This window comes from Pelobates fuscus, chromosome 9, assembly GCF_036172605.1.
Source record: "Pelobates fuscus isolate aPelFus1 chromosome 9, aPelFus1.pri, whole genome shotgun sequence".
Lineage (NCBI taxonomy): Eukaryota > Metazoa > Chordata > Amphibia > Anura > Pelobatidae > Pelobates > Pelobates fuscus.
This window is the reverse complement of record NC_086325.1, coordinates 7,872,605-7,899,033: the sequence shown is the minus strand read 5'-3', so window position 1 is coordinate 7,899,033 and position 26,429 is coordinate 7,872,605. Positions and strand designations below refer to the sequence as shown.

At 46.5% G+C, this 26,429-nt stretch overlaps 1 protein-coding gene across 2 annotated transcripts; it reads left to right on the top strand.

Annotated features, from left to right (window-relative positions):
- Nucleotides 1-1,451: 1,451 nt before the first annotated feature.
- On the top strand, nt 1,452-25,981 carry LOC134572238 (zinc finger FYVE domain-containing protein 1-like). Of its 2 annotated transcripts, XM_063431063.1 has the most exons (12): nt 1,452-1,510; nt 11,997-12,117; nt 14,913-15,417; nt 15,988-16,205; nt 16,571-16,677; nt 16,763-16,871; nt 18,980-19,077; nt 19,493-19,610; nt 20,041-20,211; nt 22,820-22,997; nt 23,444-23,551; nt 24,326-25,981. In XM_063431063.1, the coding sequence occupies exons 2-12, from the start codon at nt 12,016-12,018 to the stop codon at nt 24,556-24,558; spliced, it is 1,947 nt and encodes a 648-aa protein (XP_063287133.1). In that variant the 5' UTR covers nt 1,452-1,510; nt 11,997-12,015; the 3' UTR covers nt 24,559-25,981. The 2 variants fall into 2 exon arrangements, with proteins under 2 accessions (XP_063287133.1, XP_063287134.1); XM_063431064.1 differs by lacking the exons at nt 1,452-1,510; nt 23,444-23,551; nt 24,326-25,981 and adding an exon at nt 23,284-23,402 and having other exon boundaries at nt 11,964-12,117.
- The last annotated feature ends 448 nt before the right edge of the window (nt 25,982-26,429 follow it).

Sequence of the window (26,429 nt, the reverse complement as noted above, 5' to 3'; positions counted from 1 at the left end):
ATTAAACTGACTGCACGTGTCACAAGGAATGTGCTCCTCGATGGGCAAGGTATGTCTAAATATATATTCAGACCCCATATTGCACAGCGTAGGGGAGATCAGACCCTGTATTGTACAGTCGGGGGGAGATCAGACTCTATTGTACAGTATGGGGGAGATCAGACTCTATTGTACAGTGTGGGGGAAGATCAGACCCTGTATTGTTCAGTATGGGGAGATCAGACTCTATTGTACAGTATGGGGGAGATCAGACCCTGTATTGTACAGTATGGGGGAGATCAGACCCTGTATTGTACAGTATGTGGGAGATCAAACTTTATATTGTACAGTATGGGGAGCTCAGACTCTGTATTGTACAGCGTGGGGGAGATCAGACTCTATATTGCACAGTGTGGGGGAGATCAGACCCTGTATTGTACAGTGTGGGGGAGATCAGACCCTGTATTGTACAGTGTGGGGGAGATCCGACTCTGTATTGCACAGTGTGGGGGAAATCAGACTCTGTATTGTACAGTGTGGGGGACATCAGACCCTGTATTGCACAGTGTGGGGGAGATCAGACTCTGTATTACACAGTGTGGGAGAGATCAGACCCTGTATTGCACAGTGTGGGGGAGATCAGACCCTGTATTGCACAGTGTGGGGAGATCAGACCATGTATTGCACAGTGTGGTGAGATCAGACTCTGTATTGCACAGTGTGGGGGAGATCAGACCCTGTATTGCACAGTGTGGGGAGATCAGACCCTGTATTGCACAGTGTGGGGAGATCAAGCCCTGTATTGTACAGTATGGGGGAGATCAGACTCTGTATTGTACAGTATGGGGAGATCATACTCTGTATTATACAGTGTGGGGGAGATCAGATTCTATATTGTACAGTGTGGGGGAGATCAGACTCTGTATTGTACAGTATGGGGGGATCAGACTCTGTATTTCCAGATTAACCTATAATCTTCATACATTGTCTCTCTACAGTATCTTATCACGCAGTTTTCATATAGTATCTCATTGGTATTTAAATAGTTCAAATAATTAGAGTGGAAAAGCCAATGTATCATTTAACTATCTGTTTATTGTATATGATGTACATCTGTTCAATAATCGTTCTATGACAGTTCCACAATGCATGGAGCGTATTCACTAAGCAGTGCAGTGTAATGAAACAGAAATAGATTTTAACCAAAATCAGGTATTTCACTATTTATTAAACAAAAATCTCCAGTTGGGTTAAATTCCCAACTTGGCTAATTTTGGTTAAACTTAGAACATGATTGTCTCTTGGCCACATTCCCTGTTTAGTGAATAATCTCTGTATTTCTTAGCAGGTGCCGGTATGGGCTCTGTGTACAGACACAGCGGTATACATGTAATTACTGCAGATATGTGAGAAGACATGAATATGTAGCAGACTGGAGTCACCCAGCCAGGGAGAACTGTCATCTCTCAGACAGACACACAGGACCCAGACTGCTCCGCTCACCTCCTGGCAGTCTGCATGGCACCGGCAGGTAGGTACAGTGAATAGGAGAAGGTGGTCAAATGCAAAATAACATGTAATCCTGAGAGTTAAAACACTGTGCCACATGTGGGCATTGAGAACTCAAAGGGTTAATTGCCAAACTATAATCCTAAAAGGGCATTTGCTCGCTTTACATATATCAAATGGAGATCTGGTATACTCCAACTCCTATCACTCTTTCAGACACTTGCTGAACCTGTGACAGATGTAGTCCCATCACACCTGGCTCTGCTGACTACCCCTACGGCAGTAGGTGACCTGCACTGCAGGGGGCAGGAGGAAACTATGATCATGCAATAAGAAATGTTTGTGATTTTATTATTAATAAGAATGAAAGGTGCAAACAGCATGTTGTATGAGTGAGGTACAAACCCCCATTAACCCCAGCTATGTTTATTGCATATAAAGGTCACCCCAGATCCGTCAAATAGAACAGACAGGTGATGGCTAACCTGTCCAGATATTTGTAATCTAGATCCACCATGACTGCAGCCAACCTTCATCCGGAATGCCAAGGTTAGACAGTCACTAGAATAGATTGTATGGGTTAAGGCCATGCCACAGACAGTTCAGACTATGACTTAGGTCTGTCTCCTGTCTGCTGGCTGGGGGTGGTAAGATTTACACACTCACTGCATTCAGCACCAGGCAGCTGTGCAGGATGAGCTCTCTGCCCACATAATGCACCTTGTGCATGAGTAAATGGGCCAGTGGACTAGTAACACACAGCTCACCCTGGCACCTCAGGCACAGCCCTGGCACCTCAGGCACAGCCGGGCTGGCAGCCATGCCCAGAGGATGCTCTGTAATCCAGATGTCAGATCCCCCACCCTCCCCTGGAGGAATGTGAATGGGATCTGTCTCCCCATCACAATGTGCCTTAATCCAGACAGCCAGCCAGGACTGCTGACTAATACTCCCTTCACCTGTCCCTGATCCTGGTATTCTAACCTATGACTAATAGCACCTGCATGAGGCCATTACTACCTGCACACATATCACATATAATAACTTGTAAGCATTGCATGCTGTATGCATGTGATTTATTATATTAAATATAGATAATCCATACATTATTCATGCACATTGCACCCTGTCTGCACAGATTGCACAAAGATGGGGGGGGGGGGGGGGGGGGGGATCTGTCATTCCACAAATGGCTGTACACATTATTTCATGCATGCACATTATTCAGATATCCATGCATTTCTCATAAAATCTGAATATATTGATTATATTGATTTATAGCCAGCTCTAGCTATATCCTGTCTCCAGGTACATTGCAGCCCCCCATCTCCCTGTGAATCATGCTGCACACATGGTTTGGGGGGGCTTGCTGTTTGGGGGAGCAGTACTCACGATTTGAGGGGGTTGTGCAGGGCTGTGCTCATGGTGAAGCTCAGTATTAGGCAGGAACACTGCAGACCTCTAATATCACAATACTGTACCATTTCATTCATTCTGCACACAGCAGCCAATCACAGGCCGAGCTCAGGGAAGCCGGCCGCGGGGCAGGCCGGGACCTGTAGTGTGCTGTCACATTCAAACGGGAGAGAAGAAAGGGGGCGGGGACTACACATCCCGGGATGCAGTGCGAGGCACAAGTCTGGGAGTCTGAGGTGGAAGGTGATTGGTGGAGAGGGTTAGGGTACTGTAAGAGGAGGAGGGAGGATGGGGGACAATGATGGGGGGGAGCAGGAGGGAGGCCAAGAGCTGAGAGATGTAATATGGCGGGAGGGGGGGGATAGCTGGGGAAGGGGGGGTTACGGGGGTTAAATGTTATGGGACAGGTTACAGGGGGGGTATTCAGACAGGTTACAGGGGGGGATTCAGACAGGTTACAGGGGGGGATACAGACAGGTTACAGGGGGGATTCAGACAGGTTACAGGGGGGGGGGATTCAGACAGGTTACAGGGGGGGGATTCAGACAGGTTACAGGGGGGTATTCAGACAGGTTACAGGGGGGGGGATTCAGACAGGTTACAGGGGGGGGGGATTCAGACAGGTTACAGGGGGGGATACAGACAGGTTACAGGGGGGGATTCAGACAGGTTACAGGGGGGGGGGATTCAGACAGGTTACAGGAGGGGGATTCAGACAGGTTACAGGAGGGGGATTCAGACAGGTTACAGGAGGGGGATTCAGACAGGTTACAGGGGGGGATTCAGACAGGTTACAGGGGGGGGATTCAGACAGGTTACGGGGGGGGGATTCAGACAGGTTACAGGGGGGTATTCAGACAGGTTACAGGGGGGGGATTCAGACAGGTTACGGGGGGGGGGATTCAGACAGGTTACAGGGGGGGATACAGACAGGTTACAGGGGGGGATTCAGACAGGTTACAGGAGGGGGATTCAGACAGGTTACAGGGGGGATTCAGACAGGTTACAGGAGGGGGATTCAGACAGGTTACAGGGGGGATTCAGACAGGTTACAGGGGGGGGGGGGATTCAGACCGGTTACAGGGGGGGATTCAGACAGGTTACAGGAGGGGGGATACAGACAGGTTACGGGGGGGAATACAGACAGGTTACAGGGGGGGATTCAGACAGGTTACAGGGGGGGGGGATTCAGACAGGTTACAGGGGGGATTCAGACAGGTTACGGGGGGGGGATTCAGACCGGTTACAGGGGGGGGTACAGACAGGTTACAGGGGGGGGATTCAGACAGGTTACAGGGGGGGATACAGACAGGTTACAGGGGGGGATACAGACAGGTTACAGGGGGGGATTCAGACAGGTTACAGGGGGGGATTCAGACAGGTTACAGGGGGGATTCAGACAGGTTACAGGGGGGGATTCAGACAGGTTACAGGGGGGGATACAGACAGGTTACGGGGGGGATACAGACAGGTTACGGGGGGGATTCAGACAGGTTACGGGGGGGGTTCAGACAGGTTACAGGGGGGGATTCAGACCGGTTACAGGGGGGGATACAGACAGGTTACAGGGAGGGATTCAGACAGGTTACAGGGGGGGGGATTCAGACAGGTTACAGGGGGGGGATTCAGACCGGTTACAGGGGGGGATTCAGACAGGTTACAGGAGGGGGGATACAGACAGGTTACAGGGGGGGGGATTCAGACAGGTTACAGGGGGGGGATTCAGACAGGTTACAGGGGGGGGGGATTCAGACAGGTTACGGGGGGGGGATACAGACATGTTACAGGGGGGGATTCAGACAGGTTACAGGAGGGGGATTCAGACAGGTTAGAGGGGGGATTCAGACAGGTTACAGGGGGGGATACAGACAGGTTACAGGGGGGGGGATTCAGACCGGTTACAGGGGGGGATTCAGACAGGTTACAGGAGGGGGGATACAGACAGGTTACAGGGGGGGGATTCAGACAGGTTACAGGGGGGGGGATTCAGACAGGTTACGGGGGGGATTCAGACAGGTTACAGGGGGGGATTCAGACAGGTTACAGGGGGGGGATTCAGACAGGTTACAGGGGGGATTCAGACAGGTTACGGGGGGGGATTCAGACAGGTTACAGGGGGGGATACAGACAGGTTACAGGGGGGGATACAGACAGGTTACAGGGGGGGATTCAGACAGGTTACAGGGGGGGATTCAGACAGGTTACAGGGGGGGATTCAGACAGGTTACAGGGGGGGATTCAGACAGGTTACAGGGGGGATTCAGACAGGTTACAGGGGGGATACAGACAGGTTACGGGGGGATTCAGACAGGTTACAGGGGGGATTCAGACAGGTTACAGGGGGGGATTCAGACCGGTTACAGGGGGGGATACAGACAGGTTACAGGGGGGGATTCAGACAGGTTACAGGGGGGGATTCAGACAGGTTACAGGGGGGGGATTCAGACCGGTTACAGGGGGGGATTCAGACAGGTTACAGGGGGGGGATTCAGACAGGTTACAGGGGGGGGGATTCAGACAGGTTACGGGGGGGGATACAGACAGGTTACAGGGGGGGATTCAGACAGGTTACAGGGGGGGGGTTCAGACAGGTTACGGGGGGGGGGATCCAGACAGGTTACGGGGGGGATTCAGACAGGTTACAGGGGGGGATTCAGACAGCTTACAGGGGGGCATTCAGACAGGTTTCAGGGGGGGATTCAGACAGGTTTCAGGGGGGGGATTCAGACAGGTTTCAGGGGGGGGATTCAGACAGGTTACAGGGGGGGATTCAGACAGGTTACAGGGGGGATTCAGACAGGTTACAGGGGGGGATTCAGACAGGTTACAGGGGGGGGATTCAGACAGGTTACAGGGGGTATTCAGACAGGTTACAGGGGGATACAGACAGGTTACAGGGGGGATTCAGAAAGGTTACGGGGGGGTTCAGACAGGTTACGGGGGGGGATTCAGACAGGTTACAGGGGGGGGATTCAGACAGGTTACAGGAGGGGGATTCAGACAGGTTACAGGGGGGGGATTCAGACAGGTTACAGGGGGGATTCAGACAGGTTACAGGGGGGATTCAGACAGGTTACAGGGGGGATTCAGACATGTTACAGGGGGGGATTCAGACAGGTTACGGGGGGATTCAGATAGGTTACAGGGGGGATTCAGACAGGTTACAGGGGGGGATTCAGACAGGTTACAGGGGGGGATTCAGACAGGTTTCAGGGGGGGGATTCAGACAGGTTTCAGGGGGGGATTCAGACAGGTTACAGGGGGGGATTCAGACAGGTTACGGGGGGATTCAGACAGGTTACAGGGGGGGATTCATACAGGTTACGGGGGGATTCAGACAGGTTACGGGGGGGGGGATTCAGACAAGTTTCAAGGGAGGGATTCAGACAGGTTTCAAGGGGGGGATTCAGACAGGTTTCGGGGGGGGGGTTCAGACAGGTTTCGGGGGGGGATTCAGACAGGTTACGGGTGGGATTTAGACAGGTTACCGGGGGGTTTAGACAGGTTACGGGGGGATTCAGACAGGTTACGGGGGGATTCAGACAGGTTACGGGGGGATTTAGACAGGTTACAGGGGGGGATTCAGACAGGTTACAGGGGGGGATTCAGACAGGTTTCAGGGGGGATTCAGACAGGTTACAGGGGGGGATTTAGACAGGTTACAGGGGGTGATTCAGACAGGTTACGGGGGGGATTTAGACAGGTTACGGGGGGATTCAGACAGGTTACAGGGGGGGATTCAGACAGTTTTCAGGGGGGGATTCAGACAGTTTTCAGGGGGGGATTCAGACAGTTTTCAGGGGGGGATTCAGACAGGTTACAGGGGGGGATTCAGACAGGTTACAGGGGGGGGATTCAGACAGGTTACAGGGGGGGGATTCAGACAGGTTACAAGGGGGGGATTCAGACAGGTTTCATGGGGGGGATTCAGACAGGTTACGGGGGGGTATTCAGACAGGTTTCAAGGGGGGGATTCAGACAGGTTACAGGGGGGGGATTCAGACAGGTTACAGGGGGTATTCAGACAGGTTACAGGGGGGGATACAGACAGGTTACGGGGGGATTCAGAAAGGTTACGGGGGGGGTTCAGAGAGGTTACGGGGGGGATTCGGACAGGTTACAGGGGGGGATTCAGACAGGTTACAGGGGGGGATTCAGACAGGTTACAGGGGGGGATCCAGACAGGTTACGGGGGGGATTCAGACAGGTTACAGGAGGGGGATTTAGACAGGTTACAGGGGGTATTCAGACAGGTTACAGGAGGGGGATTCAGACAGGTTACAGGGGGGATTCAGACAGGTTACAGGGGGGATTCAGACAGGTTACGGGGGGATTTAGACAGGTTACGGGGGGGATTTAGACAGGTTACGGGGGGGATTCAGACAGGTTACAGGGGGGGATTCAGAAGACGGGTTACACAATGAAGGTTAAAATTCCAGTTTAATAAACGATCCAAGTCACTGATTTTAGCATAAATTGTTATTCTGGGGGTTCGCCTACTGATATCGTATGTCAATACATATTCTGTTAGAATCTAATGTTTGTCTTGCTTCCTGTTGTACAGCGCTGCGGTATGTGTTGGCGCTGTATAAATCGTTGTAATTGTAGAATTAGCAGTTTCGTGAATAAACCCCTTATAGTCTGACAATGAGTGCAGGGGACAGATCAGATGTGTTACGGTGGTCTGACCATTACCCCGTCCCCGCATTTTACTAGCAGGCACCTTGTCTGGTTTTTATAAAGAACAATTCTACAGCAAAGTTTGAAAATTAGAGAAATATTGGTTGCCATGGTGAAATGCTTTTACGGTGGAACGCTGCAGTATATGTTGGCACCACAGAAATTAATATACTTCGACTGCACCGTGTTTGTGGAGAGTTCCCTCAGAAAGCATGCGGTATAAATCTGTATAATCTATATAATAATCCGGTCTGTCCAGCAGCTGCTTGGATGAGCAGCACACAAGGGGTTAATTAAAGGATGTGATCCTCTTAGCGGATGAGAGGCTGCTGACCCACATGGGAATCTCATTCTTAGAGCTGTAGTGCCACCTGCTGGCGAGATGTATGTGCCCATGACCAGCACCACCACACTGCAAGCATTTAAAAAAAATTCATGTCCTAAATATGCACATTTTTAGATCTGTCTCTCATCATAACATTAATAAATTATTAATTTGTTCTCATATAAGGTGTATTTAATTTAGAGGGTTTTTTGGGGGGGGGATATGTACAGAAGCGTGTTTGTCATAAATAATGGTTTGTTTAGGTTTTTGGTCTTTTTTTTTCTAAATCCAGTCTAGTGATTATTTAGACAGCGACCACATATTCTGCAGCGCAGTACAAAAACTGGGCTGTACTAAGCATGCTGCAAACCCATCTCGGGCTCACAGCATTGCAAGAATGGAGGAGACATCACAACCTTTATTACATCATCCCTAGTCTATATTAACTAACATGTTCCTAATCTGTCACATACTGCACTTCAGTACTGTACCTCTATGTTATTAAATGTAACCCCACAGGAGCAAAGTGACCTAATGACAGTGACATGTTTAATGGGTTAAAGTGACAGTCCCATGTAGGAGCAAAGTGACCTAATGACAGTGACATGTTTAATGGGTTAAAGGGACAGTCCCATGTAGGAGCAAAGTGACCTAATGACAGTGACATGTTTAATGGGTTAAAGTGACAGTCCCATGTAGAAGCAAAGTGACCTAATGACAGCGACATGTTTAATGGGTTAAAGGGACAGTCCCATGTATGAGCCAAGTGACCTAATGGCAGTGACATGTTTAATGGGTTAAAGGGACAGTCCCATGTAGGAGCAAAGTGACCTAATGACAGCGACATGTTTAATGGGTTAAAGGGACAGTCCCATGTAGGAGCAAAGTGACCTAATGACAGCGACATGTTTAATGGGTTAAAGGGACAGTCCCATGTAGGAGCAAAGTGACCTAATGACAGCGACATGTTTAATGGGTTAAAGGGACAGACCCATGTAGGAGCAAAGTGACCTAATGACAGTGACATGTTTAATGGGTTAAAGGGACAGTCCCATGTAGGAGCAAAGTGACCTAATGACAGGGACATGTTTAATGGGTTAAAGGGACAGTCCCATGTAGGAGCAAAGTGACCTAATGACAGTGACATGTTTAATGGGTTAAAGGGACGGTCACATGTAGGAACAAAGTGACCTAATGACGGTGACATGTTTAATGGGTTAAAGGGACAGTCCCATGTAGGAACAAAGTGACCTAATGACAGTGACATGTTTAATGGGTTAAAGGGACAGACCCATGTAGGAACAAAGTGACCTAATGGCAGCGACATGTTTAATGGGTTAAAGGGACAGTCCCATGTAGGAGCAAAGTGACCTAATGACAGTGACATGTTTAATGGGTTAAAGGGACGGTCACATGTAGGAACAAAGTGACCTAATGACGGTGACATGTTTAATGGGTTAAAGGGACAGTCCCATGTAGGAACAAAGTGACCTAATGACAGCGACATGTTTAATGGGTTAAAGGAACAGTCCCATGTAGGAGCAAAGTGACCTAATGACAGTGACATGTTTAGTGGGTTAAAGGGACGGTCCCATGTAGGAGCAAAGTGACCTAATGACAGTGACATGTTTAATGGGTTAAAGGGACAGTCCCATGTAGGAACAAAGTGACCTAATGACGGTGACATGTTTAATGGGTTAAAGGGACAGTCCCATGTAGGAACAAAGTGACCTAATGACAGTGACATGTTTAATGGGTTAAAGGGACAGTCCCATGTAGGAGCAAAGTGACCTAATGGCAGTGACATGTTTAATGGGTTAAAGATACAGTCCCATGTAGGAACAAAGTGACCTAATGACGGTGACATGTTTAATGGGTTAAAGGGACAGTCCCATGTAGGAACAAAGTGACCTAATGACAGTGACATGTTTAATGGGTTAAAGGGACAGTCCCATGTAGGAGCAAAGTGACCTAATGGCAGTGACATGTTTAATGGGTTAAAGGGACAGTCCCATGTAGGAGCAAAGTGACCTAATGACAGTGACATGTTTAATGGGTTAAAGGGACAGTCCCGTGTAGGAGCAAAGTGACCTAATGACAGTGACATGTTTAACGGGTTAAAGGGACAGTCCCATGTAGGAGCAAAGTGACCTAATGACAGTAACATGTTTAATGGGTTAAAGGGACAGTCCCATGTAGGAGCAAAGTGACCTAATGACAGTAACATGTTTAATGGGTTAAAGGGACAGTCCCATGTAGGAGCAAAGTGACCTAATGACAGTGACATGTTTAACGGGTTAAAGGGACAGTCCCATGTAGGAGCAAAGTGACCTAATGACAGTAACATGTTTAATGGGTTAAAGGGACAGTCCCATGTAGGAGCAAAGTGACCTAATGACAGTAACATGTTTAATGGGTTAAAGGGACAGTCCCATGTAGGAGCAAAGTGACCTAATGACAGTGACATGTTTAATGGGTTAAAGGGACAGTCCCATGTAGGAGCAAAGTGACCTAATGACAGTGACATGTTTAATGGGTTAAAGGGACAGTCCCATGTAGGAACAAAGTGACCTAATGACAGTGACATGTTTAATGGGATAAAGGGCCAGTCCCATGTAGGAGCAAAGTGGCCTAATGACAGTGACATGTTTAATGGGTTAAAGGGACAGTCCCATGTAGGAGCAAAGTGACCTAATGACAGTGACATGTTTAATGGGTTAAAGGGACAGTCCCATGTAGGAGCAAAGTGACCTAATGACAGTGACATGTTTAATGGGTTAAAGGGACAGTCCCATGTAGGAACAAAGTGACCTAATGACAGTGACATGTTTAATGGGATAAAGGGACAGTCCCATGTAGGAACAAAGTGACCTAATGACAGTGACATGTTTAATGGGTTAAAGGGACAGTCCCATGTAGGAGCAAAGTGACCTAATGACTGTGACATGTTTAATGGGTTAAAGGAACAGTCCCATGTAGGAGCAAAGTGACCTAATGACAGTGACATGTTTAATGGGTTAAAGGGACAGTCCCATGTAGGAGCAAAGTGACCTAATGACAGTGACATGTTTAATGGGTTAAAGGGACAGTCCCATGTAGGAGCAAAGTGACCTAATGACATTGACATGTTTAATGGGTTAAAGGGACAGTCCCATGTAGGAGCAAAGTGACCTAATGGCAGGGACATGTTTAATGGGTTAAAGGGACAGTCCCATGTAGGAGCAAAGTGACCTAATGACAGTGACATGTTTAATGGGTTAAAGGGACAGTCCCATGTAGGAACAAAGTGACCTAATGACAGTGACATGTTTAATGGGATAAGGCGACAGTCCCATGTAGGAACAAAGTGACTTAATGACAGTGACATGTTTAATGGGTTAAAGGGACAGTCCCATGTAGGAGCAAAGTGACCTAATGACTGTGACATGTTTAATGGGTTAAAGGAACAGTCCCATGTAGGAGCAAAGTGACCTAATGACAGTGACATGTTTAATGGGTTAAAGGGACAGTCCCATGTAGGAGCAAAGTGACCTAATGACAGTGACATGTTTAATGGGTTAAAGGGACAGTCCCATGTAGGAGCAAAGTGACCTAATGACATTGACATGTTTAATGGGTTAAAGGGACAGTCCCATGTAGGAGCAAAGTGACCTAATGGCAGGGACATGTTTAATGCTTTAAAGGGACAGTCCCATGTAGGAGCAAAGTGACCTAATGACAGTGACATGTTTAATGGGTTAAAGGGACAGTCCCATGTAGGAACAAAGTGACCTAATAGCAGTGACATGTTTAATGGGTTAAAGGGACAGTCCCATGTAGGAGCAAAGTGACCTAATGGCAGTGACATGTTTAATGGGTTAAAGGGACAGTCCCATGTAGAAGTAGTAAAACATTTTTCGGCTCTGTCACTGTATCTTTTTTTTTGGAGGCAGTACTTTGTAGGTAAAACTGATATTAAAGGGAAGGCTCTGGTTTAAAGGGACATTGCATGCAGTTTCACAGACTGCACACTAGGGGTCCCTGCAGTTCTCAGAGATGTGTTGGTAAACTGTGAAAGTGAAAGTAATTATGTCACCACTTCTTGCAGCTGATCTACTTCCTGGATCATGTCTGCACTACTCCTGAGTGACTCTGTATCCCTGGACAAAGCCCAGACCGAGGAGGAGGATGTCAGCTTCCTGCTGGTGGATGAAGGAGAGAACCTGCAGGTAGGGGGTAGGGGGTTGGGGGTTGTCTGGAATGGGCTCCACCATGAGTGTGCAGTTATTATTGTATCTGTGTGCATCACGTGCTCTGTATCAACAATGCAGCATGAGGGAGGGGGGCAGTGATACAGAGTGAGGGGGGGGGGGGGCAGTGATACAGAGTGATAGGGGGGAGGGGCAGTGATACAGAGTGATAGGGGGGGCAGTGATACAGAGTGATATAGGGGGGGCAGTGATACAGAGTGATAGAGGGGGGGCAGTGATACAGAGTGATAGAGGGGGGGGCAGTGATACAGAGTGATAGAGGGGGGAGCAGTGATACAGAGTGATAGAGGGGGGGCAGTGATACAGAGTGATAGAGGGGGGGGGGCAGTGATACAGAATGATAGGGGGGGGCAGTGATACAGAGTGATAGAGGGGGGGCAGTGATACAGAGTGATAGGGGGGGCAGTGATACAGAGTGATAGAGGGGGGGCAGTGATACAGAGTGATAGAGGGGGGGCAGTGATACAGAGTGATAGAGGAGGCAGTGATACATGGTGATAGAGGGGGCAGTGATACAGAGTGATGGGGGGGCAGTGATACAGAGTGATAGAGGGGGAGCAGTGATACAGAGTGATAGAGGGGGCAGTGATACAGAGTGATAGAGGGGGGCAGTGATACAGAGTGATAGAGGGGGGCAGTGATACAGAGTGATGGGGGGGCAGTGATACAGAGTGATAGAGGGGGGGCAGTGATACAGAGTGATAGGGGGGGGGCAGTGATACAGAGTGATAGGGGGGGCAGTGATACAGAGTGATAGAGGGGGCAGTGATACAGAGTGATAGAGGGGGCAGTGATACAGAGTGATAGAGGGGGGCAGTGATACAGAGTGATAGGGGGGGCAGTGATACAGAGTGATAGAGGGGGAGCAGTGATACAGAGTGATAGAGGGGGCAGTGATACAGAGTGATAGAGGGGGCAGTGATACAGAGTGATAGAGGGGGGCAGTGATACAGAGTGATAGAGGGGGGCAGTGATACAGAGTGATAGAGGGGGGCAGTGATACAGAGTGATGGGGGGGCAGTGATACAGAGTGATAGAGGGGGGCAGTGATACAGAGTGATAGGGGGGGGCAGTGATACAGAGTGATAGGGGGGGCAGTGATACAGAGTGATAGAGGGGGCAGTGATACAGAGTGATAGAGGGGGCAGTGATACAGAGTGATAGAGGGGGGCAGTGATACAGAGTGATAGGGGGGGCAGTGATACAGAGTGATAGGGGGGGGGCAGTGATACAGAGTGATAGAGGGGGAGCAGTGATACAGAGTGATAGAGGGGGGGCAGTGATACAGAGTGATAGAGGGGGTCAGTGATACAGAGTGATAGAGGGGGTCAGTGATACAGAGTGATAGAGGGGGTCAGTGAGGGGGGTCAGTGATACTGAGTGATAGAGGGGGGCAGTGATACAGAGTGATAGAGGGGGGGCAGTGATACAGAGTGATAGAGGGGGGGCAGTGATAAAGAGTGATAGAGGGGGGGGGCAGTGATACAGAGTGATGGGGGGGGGCAGTGTTACAGAGTGATAGAGGGGGGGGCAGTGTTACAGAGTGATAGAGGGGGGGGCAGTGTTACAGAGTGATAGAGGGGGGGCAGTGATACAGAGTGATAGAGGGGGGGCAGTGATACAGAGTGATAGAGGGGGGCAGTGATACAGAGTGATAGAGGGGGCAGTGATATAGAGTGATAGAGGGGGCAGTGATACAGAGTGATAGAGGGGGGGCAGTGATACAGAGTGATAGAGGGGGGAGCAGTGATACAGAGTGATAGAGGGGGGGCAGTGATACAGAGTGATAGAGGGGGCAGTGATACAGAGTGATAGAGGGGGCAGTGATACTGAGTGATAGAGGTGGGCAGTGATACAGAGTGATAGAGGGGGCAGTGATACAGAGTGATAGAGGGGGGGCAGTGATACAGAGTGATAGAGGGGGGCAGTGATACAGAGTGATAGAAGGGGGGGCAGTGATACAGAGTGATAGAGGGGGGCAGTGATACAGAGTGATAGAGGGGGGCAGTGATACAGAGTGATAGAGGGGGGCAGTGATACAGAGTGATAGAGGGGGGCAGTGATACAGAGTGATAGAGGGGGTCAGTGATACAGAGTGATAGAGGGGGTCAGTGAGGGGGGTCAGTGATACTGAGTGATAGAGGGTGATTGGTAGTGGGCTGAATGGGGGCAATATGGGGGTCTGGTGACTACTATTATGTGGGTTAATATATGCAGCCACAAGCTATAATAGCCAGGTTGGACAATCATTAAACCGCTATAGTAGTGTGTGTGGAACTGCACTCACTCACAAGCCAGGGTGCTTGCTGAACCAGAATCAAAAAACAGATTTCCAAAAATTAGTAAAGTAATAGAGGTCCAGGCACTCCTTGGTTCAAGACAGGTACTTTATTAGGAAACACAACAGCAACGTTTCGACCCCAAAGGCTTGACAAAAACCTTGGGGTCGGAACTTTGCTGTTGTGGTTCCTAATAAAGTACCTGTCTTGAACCAAGGAGTGCCTGGACCTCTATTACTTTAATCATTAACCCAAGCTCTAATGAGTCATGGAGAATTATAAATGTTAGCCTAATATAAATAAAGTTAGAAGAAAAAAAAAATCCCCAACTTGTCAATTTCCTTAAACTGCAATTCCCTTGTTAATTGTGTATAAGTTTCATTTTGGTGAATAAACCCTGTATGAGTGTACAATGTTATTTAATAAAGCTTGAAACGCAGACAGGTTTTTAGAATTCTTCTTCTTCTCTTCCAGGTACGAGATGCGTCCGAGTTTCAGGCCAAGCTCGGCTGCAGCGACCAGAAACCAGTCAAAGTTCTGTGCATTTTTGGTAACACTGGGGATGGTAAATCACATACACTAAATGAAACGTTTTTTGGGGGTATCGAGGTCTTTAAAACCTGTCCATCTCAGGAGTCTTGCACAATGGGTGTTTGGGCCGCCTACGACCCGTCACTGTCTCTTGTTGTCCTGGACACAGAGGGGCTTTTAGGAGCCACAGACAAGCAGAATCAAAGGATGCGCCTTCTTCTGAAGATTCTGGCCGTGTCGGACTTGGTGGTGTATAGGACGCGTGCAGAGAGGCTTCACAATGATATGTTCAATTTCCTGGGGAATGCCTCTAATGCCTATTTGAGGTTTTTCACCCCTGAGCTGAAGGCCTTGTCTAGTCGATGTGGACTGGAAGTAACGCTCTCCAGCTTGGGACCATCCATGATCATCTTCCACGAAACCTCACGGACAGACATTCTGGGCCATGGTGAGTGTCCACAGAAATTGTCAGACATGAGAACCCTCATGTCATGGTCTGGGAAGTGGGGCAGACTGTAGCTGTCATTGTTTTAAAGTGGCACTGCCATGCCGAACTTTCCTTTTTTTTTTCATATTATTTCCTCTCTTAGAATCTGTCTTACGCTATTTTCGTACAAATGACTTTCTTTGGAATAGCTTGAGTCCGCTCCATTTCTTGTGTCAGAACGTCAGAGAGAGAAACCTTGACACGGGAAATGGAACGGATGTAAGCTCCTCCTTTGGTCTGAGAAAGTCAGGCGTAGGAAAAATACATAAGACAAAGTAGTCCCTAAAGAGACTATGAAACAATAGGAGACAGTTTGGTGTGGCTCAGTGCTGCTTAAGGATATAATACTAATAAATACATATATTAGTGTTACTAGCAAACTCTCAGGAAGGATCTATTAATAATCATACCCATTAAAACCTTGATTCCCCTACCTTGCTTTAAATTCAGCCTGATCTTCCGTTCAAACAAACTCTCTAAATGGCGAATGTAATTTTAGTTGTGATCTCATGTCCTTATTCTCCATTATAGGCAGTAAAATACCCGGCCAGGCAGAAGTCGAACTCCAGAAGCGATTCCATGACCTGGGGACCCCTCCAGAAGCCTTCAGCTCAATCTGCTACGTGGGGGTGAAAACAGTAATCCCACCCACGGATTTCTCTCACTTACAGAAAGTGGTGAAGAAACAGGTGATGGACACGTCTACGAGATCGTCGCGGCCACTCTCCCATGTGTTTAGCGCTCTGCAGGTAATGTGTAGAATCTCTGTATTCACTAAACTGGGAATGTGTAAGATTTAATAGGGAATTGCAATTATTTGGATAAAATAGCCGTTGGAAGAATTTCTCTAATGTGACTACTAATATTTGTAGTTCCCTTGTTAGATGTCCACAATTTTAGCTCAGATGATGTGTGTTGTACAGTAAATAAAGTGGTGATATAGCTGTAGGTAGATGTTTACCTCCTACAAGGGCACACTTTATTGCTTTTAGCTCCCGTAATATTTGTATGATTAGGGCTTGTTACATAAACCCCTCTAACTTTGTAAAAGGCGTGAACTACCCCACCAGGAAGTAATGGTGCACCAGTGATGGCGACACATTCTTTCTTCCAGAGGCTGAGCGAGAGATTCTCTGACAACATCCGTGAGGATCAGATTCATGTGACATCCTTCTTCCCAGATGAGTATTTTACATGCTCCCTGCGGTGCCTTAGCTGCAGGTAAATATATACTGTTTAACAAGTATACACATGCTGTGTGTTGCTGGTGTATTTCACTAATATAATGCATGTTTTATACTGTTAGATCACGCTGTAAGAACCGAATGAACCATTTGAAGGATGGGGTACCCCACCAGGCAGAGGGTTTGTGCCAGTTTGCCCACGAGTATAGCAATAAAGTGTATATTTGTAGGGTAAGTATGTGAGAGAGTATGAATGGACGGAGTGTAAGGGAAAGAGAATGAAAGGAGAGGGAGTGATGATATTAATTAAACATCTTGTGAAGATTTTAAGACATTTGACAATTTTTTTTTTCTTTTCATATTTTTTTTTTTTTTATTCTTTATTTTTGCTGTGCATGGTTAAACATTCGTATATCAGTAATCATTATCAGTAAGCATTCACAAACAGATTTCAAGCACTTATTCGTTAACTGCTGAACAGCATCAGAGAAAACGCACAATTTTTTGTTTTGATAATACAAGCTAAATACAAGCTGGGTAACCACGTCTGTCATTGTGAATTATTTGTCGATTAGTAACAGTAGCTTAGTATACAGGGACAGGCGTAGTGAGATAAAGGAATAACCGCACATTCAGTTTTAAACAGAATTAAAAATAGAAACATGCAAAAACAAACCTATAATGCATAACTTGTTTAGAATCTACTGATGAAAGAATGTAGAAGCAAGCAAATGCCTATATTAAGCACTGTCCATGTTCAGCTCAAACAGCCGCCTAAACGTATGGTGCGGTACACATATATGGCAGAAATTATACATTAGTCAAGCATCGTGTGGCAATGATACATCATATCTTTAACATTATAGCAGCGTCTAGTTAATTGCGAAATAGGCATGTCATGAGTCAAGTGTATTGATATTAGAAATAATTATTTCAGCAACAGGGTATATCCTGATCTGGATCTGTGAAACAATAATATGTGAGTCTCTCCACTGGAGATGACGTTGTAATGCCTGGTGAGAAGAAATGTCCAGCATGGGGTTAATGGCCTCCTGTGAGGTATCTGAGCGGGCTTCCCTCTACGTGGCCTCTTGCTGGCTTATGCCAAGGGTGGTCGTTTATTGCAGGGTCTCTCCAGCTCCCCCCGGTGCAACCAATCCACTCTGTTCCCCTCCTGGCCTGCTCCGACCTAGGGTTCCACAGTGCTGCCGGCCGGCCTAGGGTTCCACAGTGCTGTGGGCACTCAGGGACATCAGTAGTCCGGCAGACTACCCCCCCCCCCCCCCGAAGAGTCCTCAGACCCCCGTCCCCTGCACCTCCCCAACCCCTGCAGTTCCCCCTTGGAGCTCCAACCCCAGTAGGCCTCACCTTTCTCCGGCCTCTTGCATGTCGCCGGTGTTTGTCCCCCCAGCCACCGGTCCGCCGGGGGTCCTGCCTACCCCGACGCCATAGTGCTCACAGAGTTGGGGGTAGGCCACCTTGGACCACTACCAAATCCAGGGGCTAGGGCCGGCTCCACGCCGACCATTCTGCTGCTCGGAGGGGTCCGTCTGTGGGATCCGTCACCCCAGTGGGACCTGGCGACTCTGCGTGGCTCCCAGTGACTTGCGTGTTCTGCAGCCATCTTAGCTCCACGCGGGAAAGGGCTCCGCCATTTGTGGGCCTTCTGCCACCAGTCCCCGGAGATCGACTTGTGGACCGGGATCACCCCCGCCGGCCCAAGGGGGGCAGCGGGTCCGGGTCCGGACTCCCCTGTCTCCCTCTGCTGTCTGGTCTCGCGGCTCCTCCCGTCGCCATGGGTGCGTAGGCCTCTTGGGCTCATTATGCTCCGGTTGTGCGAGCTGCTCGGTGTCAGCTTGGCAGGTGTCTCTGCATTTTCCTCCTGTGTCACTCCCTGCTTGATGTTTGTGACTGCCCCGGGTTAGCCTCTGGGTTAGCTTTTAGTTCAGTATTTCTGTGTATCTAGGCGGCCCAGAGCCGGAGCTAGCATGGATGGCTGCCGCTCGGCTCAGCGGCCCGGCCCCGCCCCCTTCTTTTCATATATTGTTTTTATTGAAGGATAGTTATCAGTGCATATTACATCAATGCATATGATATCATTTATATTATAACATTTCTATTAAAGCCTTATATCGGTTACAGCTCAATACATTATAACTTGTAACAATAAAAATTTTCACACAAGGCGTTTGCCCGTGAGTCGTGTACCGCGTGTTCAAGAGTCATAGAACAGTTGTTTGTGTCCCTTTAGCAGATACGTCAAGCTAATCCGTATGCATACATACAGTTTTATAGTCGCTCTGCGGTGGGGCTGAGGATTACATTTATTTATTTTTTAGAGGTGCTACGAGGAAGGCCGAGAGGTGATTGTGATACCACAAACCGTGGCTACAACAGACAGTCCGTGGCTGGGTTTAGCAAAGTACGCTTGGTCTGGGTAAGTTGATACTAAATATCCTAAACTATAAGGACACAGCAGAAGGCGATCTGAGGAGCTTGTTCAGGAGGGGTTCTAGATTCATTTTATTGCTGCTTTGTTTAATACATAGTTTTAATAAAGTTTAACAGACCCATATGTCCTGTACGTGAGACTTTGTGATGTCGATATTTTATGAATGATCTACATATGTTTCAGACTGCAATTCTGTTTTAGAAAGTGTTTAGCTTTATAACGTTTTATTATTTTTTATTTTGTTTAGTTTGAAGCACTCGCCCAACTTCCCATGTGTTTCTGTATTTGCTCCCGCTGTAATGGGGGGGGGGGGGAGGAGGGGGGGTTACGTTTTCACCGTGTTTGTTGGCTGCTTATGCCCTTGTCACCCATTAAAGTTTCTATATTCCTGTTCTTCCAGGTACATCTTGGAATGCAGAGTGTGCGGCATTATCTACCGGAGCAGGCAGTACTGGTACGGCAACAAAGATCCCGACGGATCCGTTGTGCGACAGGAAGTTCGGCACATCTGGTCTGAGGTACTGAAAGGTTCTCTCTGTGTCCAAGCAATATGTCCAAAACAATCCTCCATAAATCAGCTATGTTTGAAACTGTTTTTCAGTTCACTGTTTATAAATAAACCCTGAAATGTTGCTGCCCATATCTTCCTCAGTATTACTCGGTCTGCTTGTGGCCCCCCATCTTCTCTTCTCTAGAATCATTGAAGCCAAGCTGTTCTCTGTGCATCATTTAAATGTTTTTTTTTCTCTTGTATAAAAATGTCTCTCCGCCCTGTGGCATCTTACATGAATTACAGATAGGGCGGATTTCTAATCCAGGTATATTGGTGGTTACACTGCACACTGGATGAGCCGAAATGTGAAAATTGACAAACCAATACTACCCATGTACATGTCTGCTTCTCCGAGAGTCAAATTACCAATAATAAATGAGTTTCTCTGGACTTAGGGTGACGCTCTCTCTGTGGATCAACACAATGCAGCTCAGAGATTGCTGGACGGGGTTAATGTTGTCATCCAGTCTGTGACTGATTACAGCTCCGGACCGAAAAGCATGATGACTGCTTGGCTGACTGACCGCGTGGCCCCCACCTACTGGAGACCAAATGCTGAAATTACGGTGAGCACGCGGAACTTCTAAAACCTTGGTACTATATTATATCCATTCTATCACTTTCACTATAGGTATTTAATTCCTTTATTGCCTGCACTGGAAGGCTATTCCAAGTATCTACTACTCTTTCCATATCACTGTTACCGCTCCCACTGGAAGGCTATTCCAGGTATCTACTACTCTTTCCATATCACTGTTACCGCTCCCACTGGAAGGCTATTCCAGGTATCTACTACCCTTTCTATATCACTGTTACCGCTCCCACTGGAAGGCTATTCCAGGTATCTACTACCCTTTCTATATCACTGTTACTGCTCCCACTGGAAGGCTATTCCAGCTATCTACTACCCTTTCTATAGCACTGTTACTGCTCCCACTGGAAGGCTATTCCTGGTATCTACTACCCTTTCTATATCACTGTTACTGCTCCCACTGGAAGGCTATTCCAGGTATCTACTACCCTTTCTATATCACTGTTACTGCTCCCACTGGAGGGCTATTCCAGGTATCTACTACCCTTTCTATATCACTGTTACTGCTCCCACTGGAAGGTTATTCCAGGTATCTACTACCCTTTCTATATCACTGTTACTGCTCCCACTGGAAGGTTATTCCAGGTATCTACTACCCTTTCTATATCACTGTTACTGCTCCCACTGGAAGGCTATTCCAGGTATGTACTACCCTTTCCATATCACTGTTACTGCTCCCACTGGAAGGCTATTCCAGGTATCTACTACCCTTTCTATATCACGGTTACTGCTCTCACTGGAAGGCTATTCCAGATATCTACTACCCTTTCTATATCACTGTTACTGCTTCCACTGGAAGGCTATTCCAGGTATCTACTACCCTTCTATATCACTGTTACTGCCCCCACTGGAAGGCTATTCCAGGTATCTACTACCCTTCTATATCACTGTTACTGGCCCACTGGAAGGCTATTCCAGGTATCTACTGCCCTTTCTATATCACTGTTACTGCTCCCACTGGAAGGCTATTCCAGGTATCTACTGCCCTTTCTATATCACTGTTACTGCTCCCACTGGAAGGATATTCCAGGTATCTACTACCCTTTCTATATCACTGTTACTGCTCCCACTGGAAGGCTATTCCTGGTATCTACTACCCTTTCTATATCACTGTTACTGCTTCCACTGGAAGGCTATTCCAGGTATCTACTGCCCTTTCTATATCACTGTTACTGCTTCCACTGGAAGGCTATTCCAGGTATCTACTACCCTTCTATATCACTGTTACTGCACCCACTGGAAGGCTATTCCAGGTATCTACTACCCTTCTATATCACTGTTACTGGCCCACTGGAAGGCTATTCCAGGTATCTACTACCCTTTCTATATCACTGTTACTGCTCCCACTGGAAGGCTATTCCAGGTATCTACTACCCTTTCTATATCACCGTTACTGCTCCCACTGGAAGGCTATTCCAGGTATCTACTACCCTATCTAAATCACTGTTACTGCTCCCACTGGAAGGATATTCCAGGTATCTACTACCCTTTCTATATCACTGTTACTGCTCCCACTGGAAGGCTATTCCAGGTATCTACTACCCTGTTCTCTCCAGTAAGGGATAGGAATTTTGATTAATCAAACTGTGGTGGAACTTCAAGTCTCATGATGCTCCGCAATCAATTTAAAAGAGAAGAATTCTGTTTGTGGCTGAACATCACAGAGGTTATAAATCAAACGGAGCTTCACATGTCGGGTTAATTATCTAAGTCCGAAGCAGGCGAAGGGGCACGTTATAGCTGAATATTGTGTTATTAGTTATAACACAGCGCAGTGAAACACTGAGGAATGTAGCCGTTTTTAAAATTTCTTCCCAAATTGGGAATTTTGTTTCAAATACTAAAGCAGCTTCAGTCACGTTCTGCAAAGACCCCAGATGGTGACTGCTCCTCTTGGATTCCGGTATCCACGGGTCGCAAGGGAAGGTAGTTTTTGCTCACCATCTTCTTCCGCAGGGTCCTCTCCAGCTCCCGGCCCTTCATCTGCCAGGAGCCAATGTCAGTGCTGTTCTCTCGCGCATGCACACGAACACAGAACTAGTATCTATGGAGGATCCCCTGAGCATGTCTTTTTCAAGCTTTGTCAAGCGTAGGAAAACTACATAAGACAACGTAGTCCCTACGCTGCCTTATAAAATCTTTTGACTGGGAATTTCAGTGAAGTGGGGTTTTAATCCATTTATTAGCTTTCTGAAATCTGCCTTATGAATGCAGTGGTATTGTTCAATCCCTATGGCAATGCCAACATTTAAAATTCTTTTTTTCATTCATTTTTTTTTTGTATTGACATTTTTTCATAGTTGTACATAGTTGTCTCTTGAATTCTCCTTTTTAATGACAATTGTAAATTTATAGAAAAACATTTCTGACTTTCTTTCCTATATCCCCATAGACAATGCTGGGGGCCAGGCATAGCGTGATCTGCGTGTTCCGTATAATCAATAAGATAAACCGTGGCCAGTGTTTCACTTTTTTAATTTTTATATCCTGAAATCATTTCTCTCATTCAGCTCTGATTCCAATTCAAGTCATATCCAAAGTTTTATTCTCTGCCCCATATATACCATGATCTACCTCCGCAGGATTGTCACGGCTGCCAGAGACCCTTTGAATTGGCCGAACGTAAGCATCACTGCCGGGCCTGCGGAGAGGGCTTCTGCTACGACTGTTCCAACCATACCATGCCTGTTCCTGAGAGGGGCTGGGGTCAGGCTCCTGTGCGAGTGTGTAACAAATGCCACAGCGCAGGAATCTCAAAAGGTAAGTGTCACACAGCGCAATCACATCCACTCCACAAAATGAGGATTTTATCTGCCTTTCCAAAGCTGGTAAATGCAACCGCTGGCTCTCCAGCAGTTTTTAAACTACAACTTCCATCATAAGCCTTTTGTTGTTTGCCGTTAGAAATGATTGCATTGTAGAGGAAGGGATGGGGGCGTAGTGGGTGTAATCATCACTTTATCCTCAAATGAATAACAGAGAACCAATGGAACCTTAATTACAAATGGGTTTTTCGTTATTACAGGTTTGTTGTTTAATCCTACAGATATTTCATCCTCTGTTCTAGAGTAGAGAAACTATTCAGATCACGTTAGTACCCGTAACCCTGCAAACGGAGAATTTATTGCAAATTCAATGCCACCCAGGTAAAGCAGCTGTGGTGGCTCGAACGTGCTGGTAAGTTGTTATTCTCTTTCACTCGGCAGGTACGGCAGTGTCTACGGATGAAGGGAGCAGCTTGTTACCTCGGAGGGTGACAGAGATCGCCCAGATCTCACTGGACAAGGCGTCTTCCATCTTGGATTATCCCCTGGGTAATGTTTATTTCTCAATCTCTCCCAGGGTTATTCACTACAGTGGGAATGTTTAGGAATTCAAGAAATTTCACATTTTAGGCCAGAATAGACAGACTTATCAAATGGTTTACTCAAATGTTGTACCTAATAATTAATCCATTCATCCACTAACTAACAAGCCTAAAAAAGCATTCTACCTATCATTTTAAAAGGAATTCAACTGGCACCATAACAACTTTATCTCAACTTGGTTGTTATGGTACCTTGAGATCCTGGGAGGCGTCTTACCTTAAGATTTAAACTGTTTACAAAGTGGTGCAGACAGCAGCTGTACGCTAGGCCTCTCCTCTTCTGCCTTAGTCCTGCGTCAATGTGAAATCCTGAACTTGGTCTTATTGATAAAAATGTACATACATTTCTTAATGGGAAACCAGCTATTCCATAGTGAAAACTATTTCTCACCATTATCAACATCTTCCTATTAATTTTATAAAAATCATTGACTCCAGTAACATAATATAGTGGACATGGGACCCAATCACCCACAATTTTCTCCGTTACACAGCAGAATGAAAAAGGCATGTCCAATTTATCATCCACAGTGTGACAGCAATTAAAAAAAACAAAGTTGGCTTATATACAGAGTTATTGTAATATTTTACAGTAATATTTTTATTTATTTTTTGTATGTTTTTTTTATTTTTATTTTTTTATAGTATATTTTTTTGGGGGGGGGGTTATATTTTTTAAAAATTGATTTTCTATGTTACTGATTTAGATATTGTTTTCCAGGTTTTGTGAAAGAAGCGGCACGTCCCAGCTACTGGGTGTCAGACCAAGAAATAATCAGCTGCCACGGATGCCAAAAGCCTTTTACCCCCAAGATGTCCAAACATCACTGCAGGGCTTGTGGCCGAGGATTCTGTGAATTGTGCTCCAGGAGCAGGCGGGCAGTGCCCTCCCGTGGGTGGCATCACCCGGTCAGAGTCTGTGATACATGCAACCGAAAAAAAGAGGATCTGTAAGGGAGATGGTTGCTTTCTGCTCAGACCCACTAAACCCATAGCATCTGGCCCATCTCCTGCATTGCCTGTTAGAGGCTTTAGCATAAATACGACTTATCCATCCTGGCTGATGGAGAAATAGTTATGATCAGTGTAAACATTACCCTTTGCAATTTTTTGCTGCGGTAACTGGAAGGGGTAGGATTATACTCTAAGCTTTAATTCCTCCAAAAATGTATCTTTTATCTCATACAGCAACTGAGGGGCTCCTGTTAGGAGTCTTAAAGACCAATCACTTCACATAAGTTACGTACTCAGGAAGCAAAAAGAGTTTCAGCAAGTAGCCTTCGAGTGTTCCTTCAATGGGACCATCATTCATTTTTAGTACAAAAAGATTTGTTCGCTTAATATAAATCACAATTCCCCTTTTCCTTTCACTCACACCGTTTAACTGTCCAATCAATATGCAACACACTCCCTATGTCTGTGAAGAGACAGCAGTATCTAGCATTTCAACACATGTGTTTATATCTGAAGTCGAGGTTTGTAAATTGTCCTGTATGGCGATGGTAAGTGCCCACTTTGCATCCTAAGCCTCCTGCTAACTGACCGCTCAGGAATTACAATTTTATATATATATATATGTGTATATATATTGCTGTAAGGCGCTAATACAGTCTCTGCAATGCAACCCGATCTTCCTCCAATAGTTATCAATCCTGGTGGTTTTTGTCCGATCCGTTACGTCTCCGAGAGAAGCATTGAGGTGGAAATTGCGGCAGTCCCAATCAATACTTCTCTAAGAGAATCACTGACTGTACACCGTGTCTGGCTGGCCCTCAGTAGTTGAATCTAAATTTGTCTGAAGCCCCTACTGCAAATCACTAGAGGTGTGGAACCTGCAGCATGTAAACTATGCTGTGTCTCAGAAATATCTTTTTATTAGTCGTACTGCATTAGGATGATGTGACTTTGGTGCTTAGACTCCCTTTAACTTATTTCTAATGAAGATAGCATGGAAATTTGCAATCAAACATATTTTATCTCAATAAAGAAATTTTATAGACCAATGTCCTAACCACATTGCACAGCTATCATTTCATGATAAAAGCATTTCTTGTTTGGGTTTTTTAACCCACTGGTCGTTGTCATTTACGAAGACTTAGAAACAGAACTTGGATCACAAACAATCCAAAATGTTTTGCAAATGTGTTATAACTTCAACTTGCTGCATTGGGCAATACATTATAATGGGTTAAGTCAAATTAAGTTAATTTGATCATTGGGGATATTGGAGAAATATTGTCTTTCACAGAAAAGGTTACGTCTCCAGAATCCCATGTTAAAGGGAAGCAGCACTCTTATTTTGTGTAATGATTAGTATTGTATATGAACTGTATATAACGTCCTTTTTTATGTTATTCTATAATATGTCTTTCCACAATATTAAATTGTTTCCATTCAGTTTGTGTCCATTGACTGGTTATTACCTTCTCTTTTTGCTTGTCTGGGACTATGAAAACTTCTACAAAGTTCACGGTTTATATTGCACGATTCAATCCACAGCTAGCGGTTGTCATCCACAAAAAGGGCAGTTTCCAATAGAAATTTTTAGTTTCGTAAATGAACCTAGTTACACTCCTCCCCCCTCCCCCCCCCCCCCCCCCACCGGCTGTCAATCAGACACCAGGTCCGGTTACTTCCTGGTTTGTTTTGCTCAGTGGAGATAAACTCAAGAGGCGGCATTTAACTGCATTGGGAAGTCTGTGATTGTTAGAAGTGGAGTGTTTGCAGTAGCTGCATATAGTATATCCGCAGTTATTGCACACTAAGATTTCATACTGCCCCAAAAGAAAACATGTAAAACTAAATTATAGTAACAACCCCTCAAT

Bases quoted from the DNA above. Each gene is read 5' to 3' on its own strand.
- LOC134572238 (XM_063431063.1), top strand. From the start codon at position 12,016: ATGTCTGCACTACTCCTGAGTGACTCTGTATCCCTGGACAAAGCCCAG. The intron at 16,678-16,762 runs GTAAATATATAC...TTATACTGTTAG, and splicing joins CTGCGGTGCCTTAGCTGCAG to ATCACGCTGTAAGAACCGAA. The intron at 22,998-23,443 runs GTAAGTGTCACA...TTCACTCGGCAG, and splicing joins CAGCGCAGGAATCTCAAAAG to GTACGGCAGTGTCTACGGAT.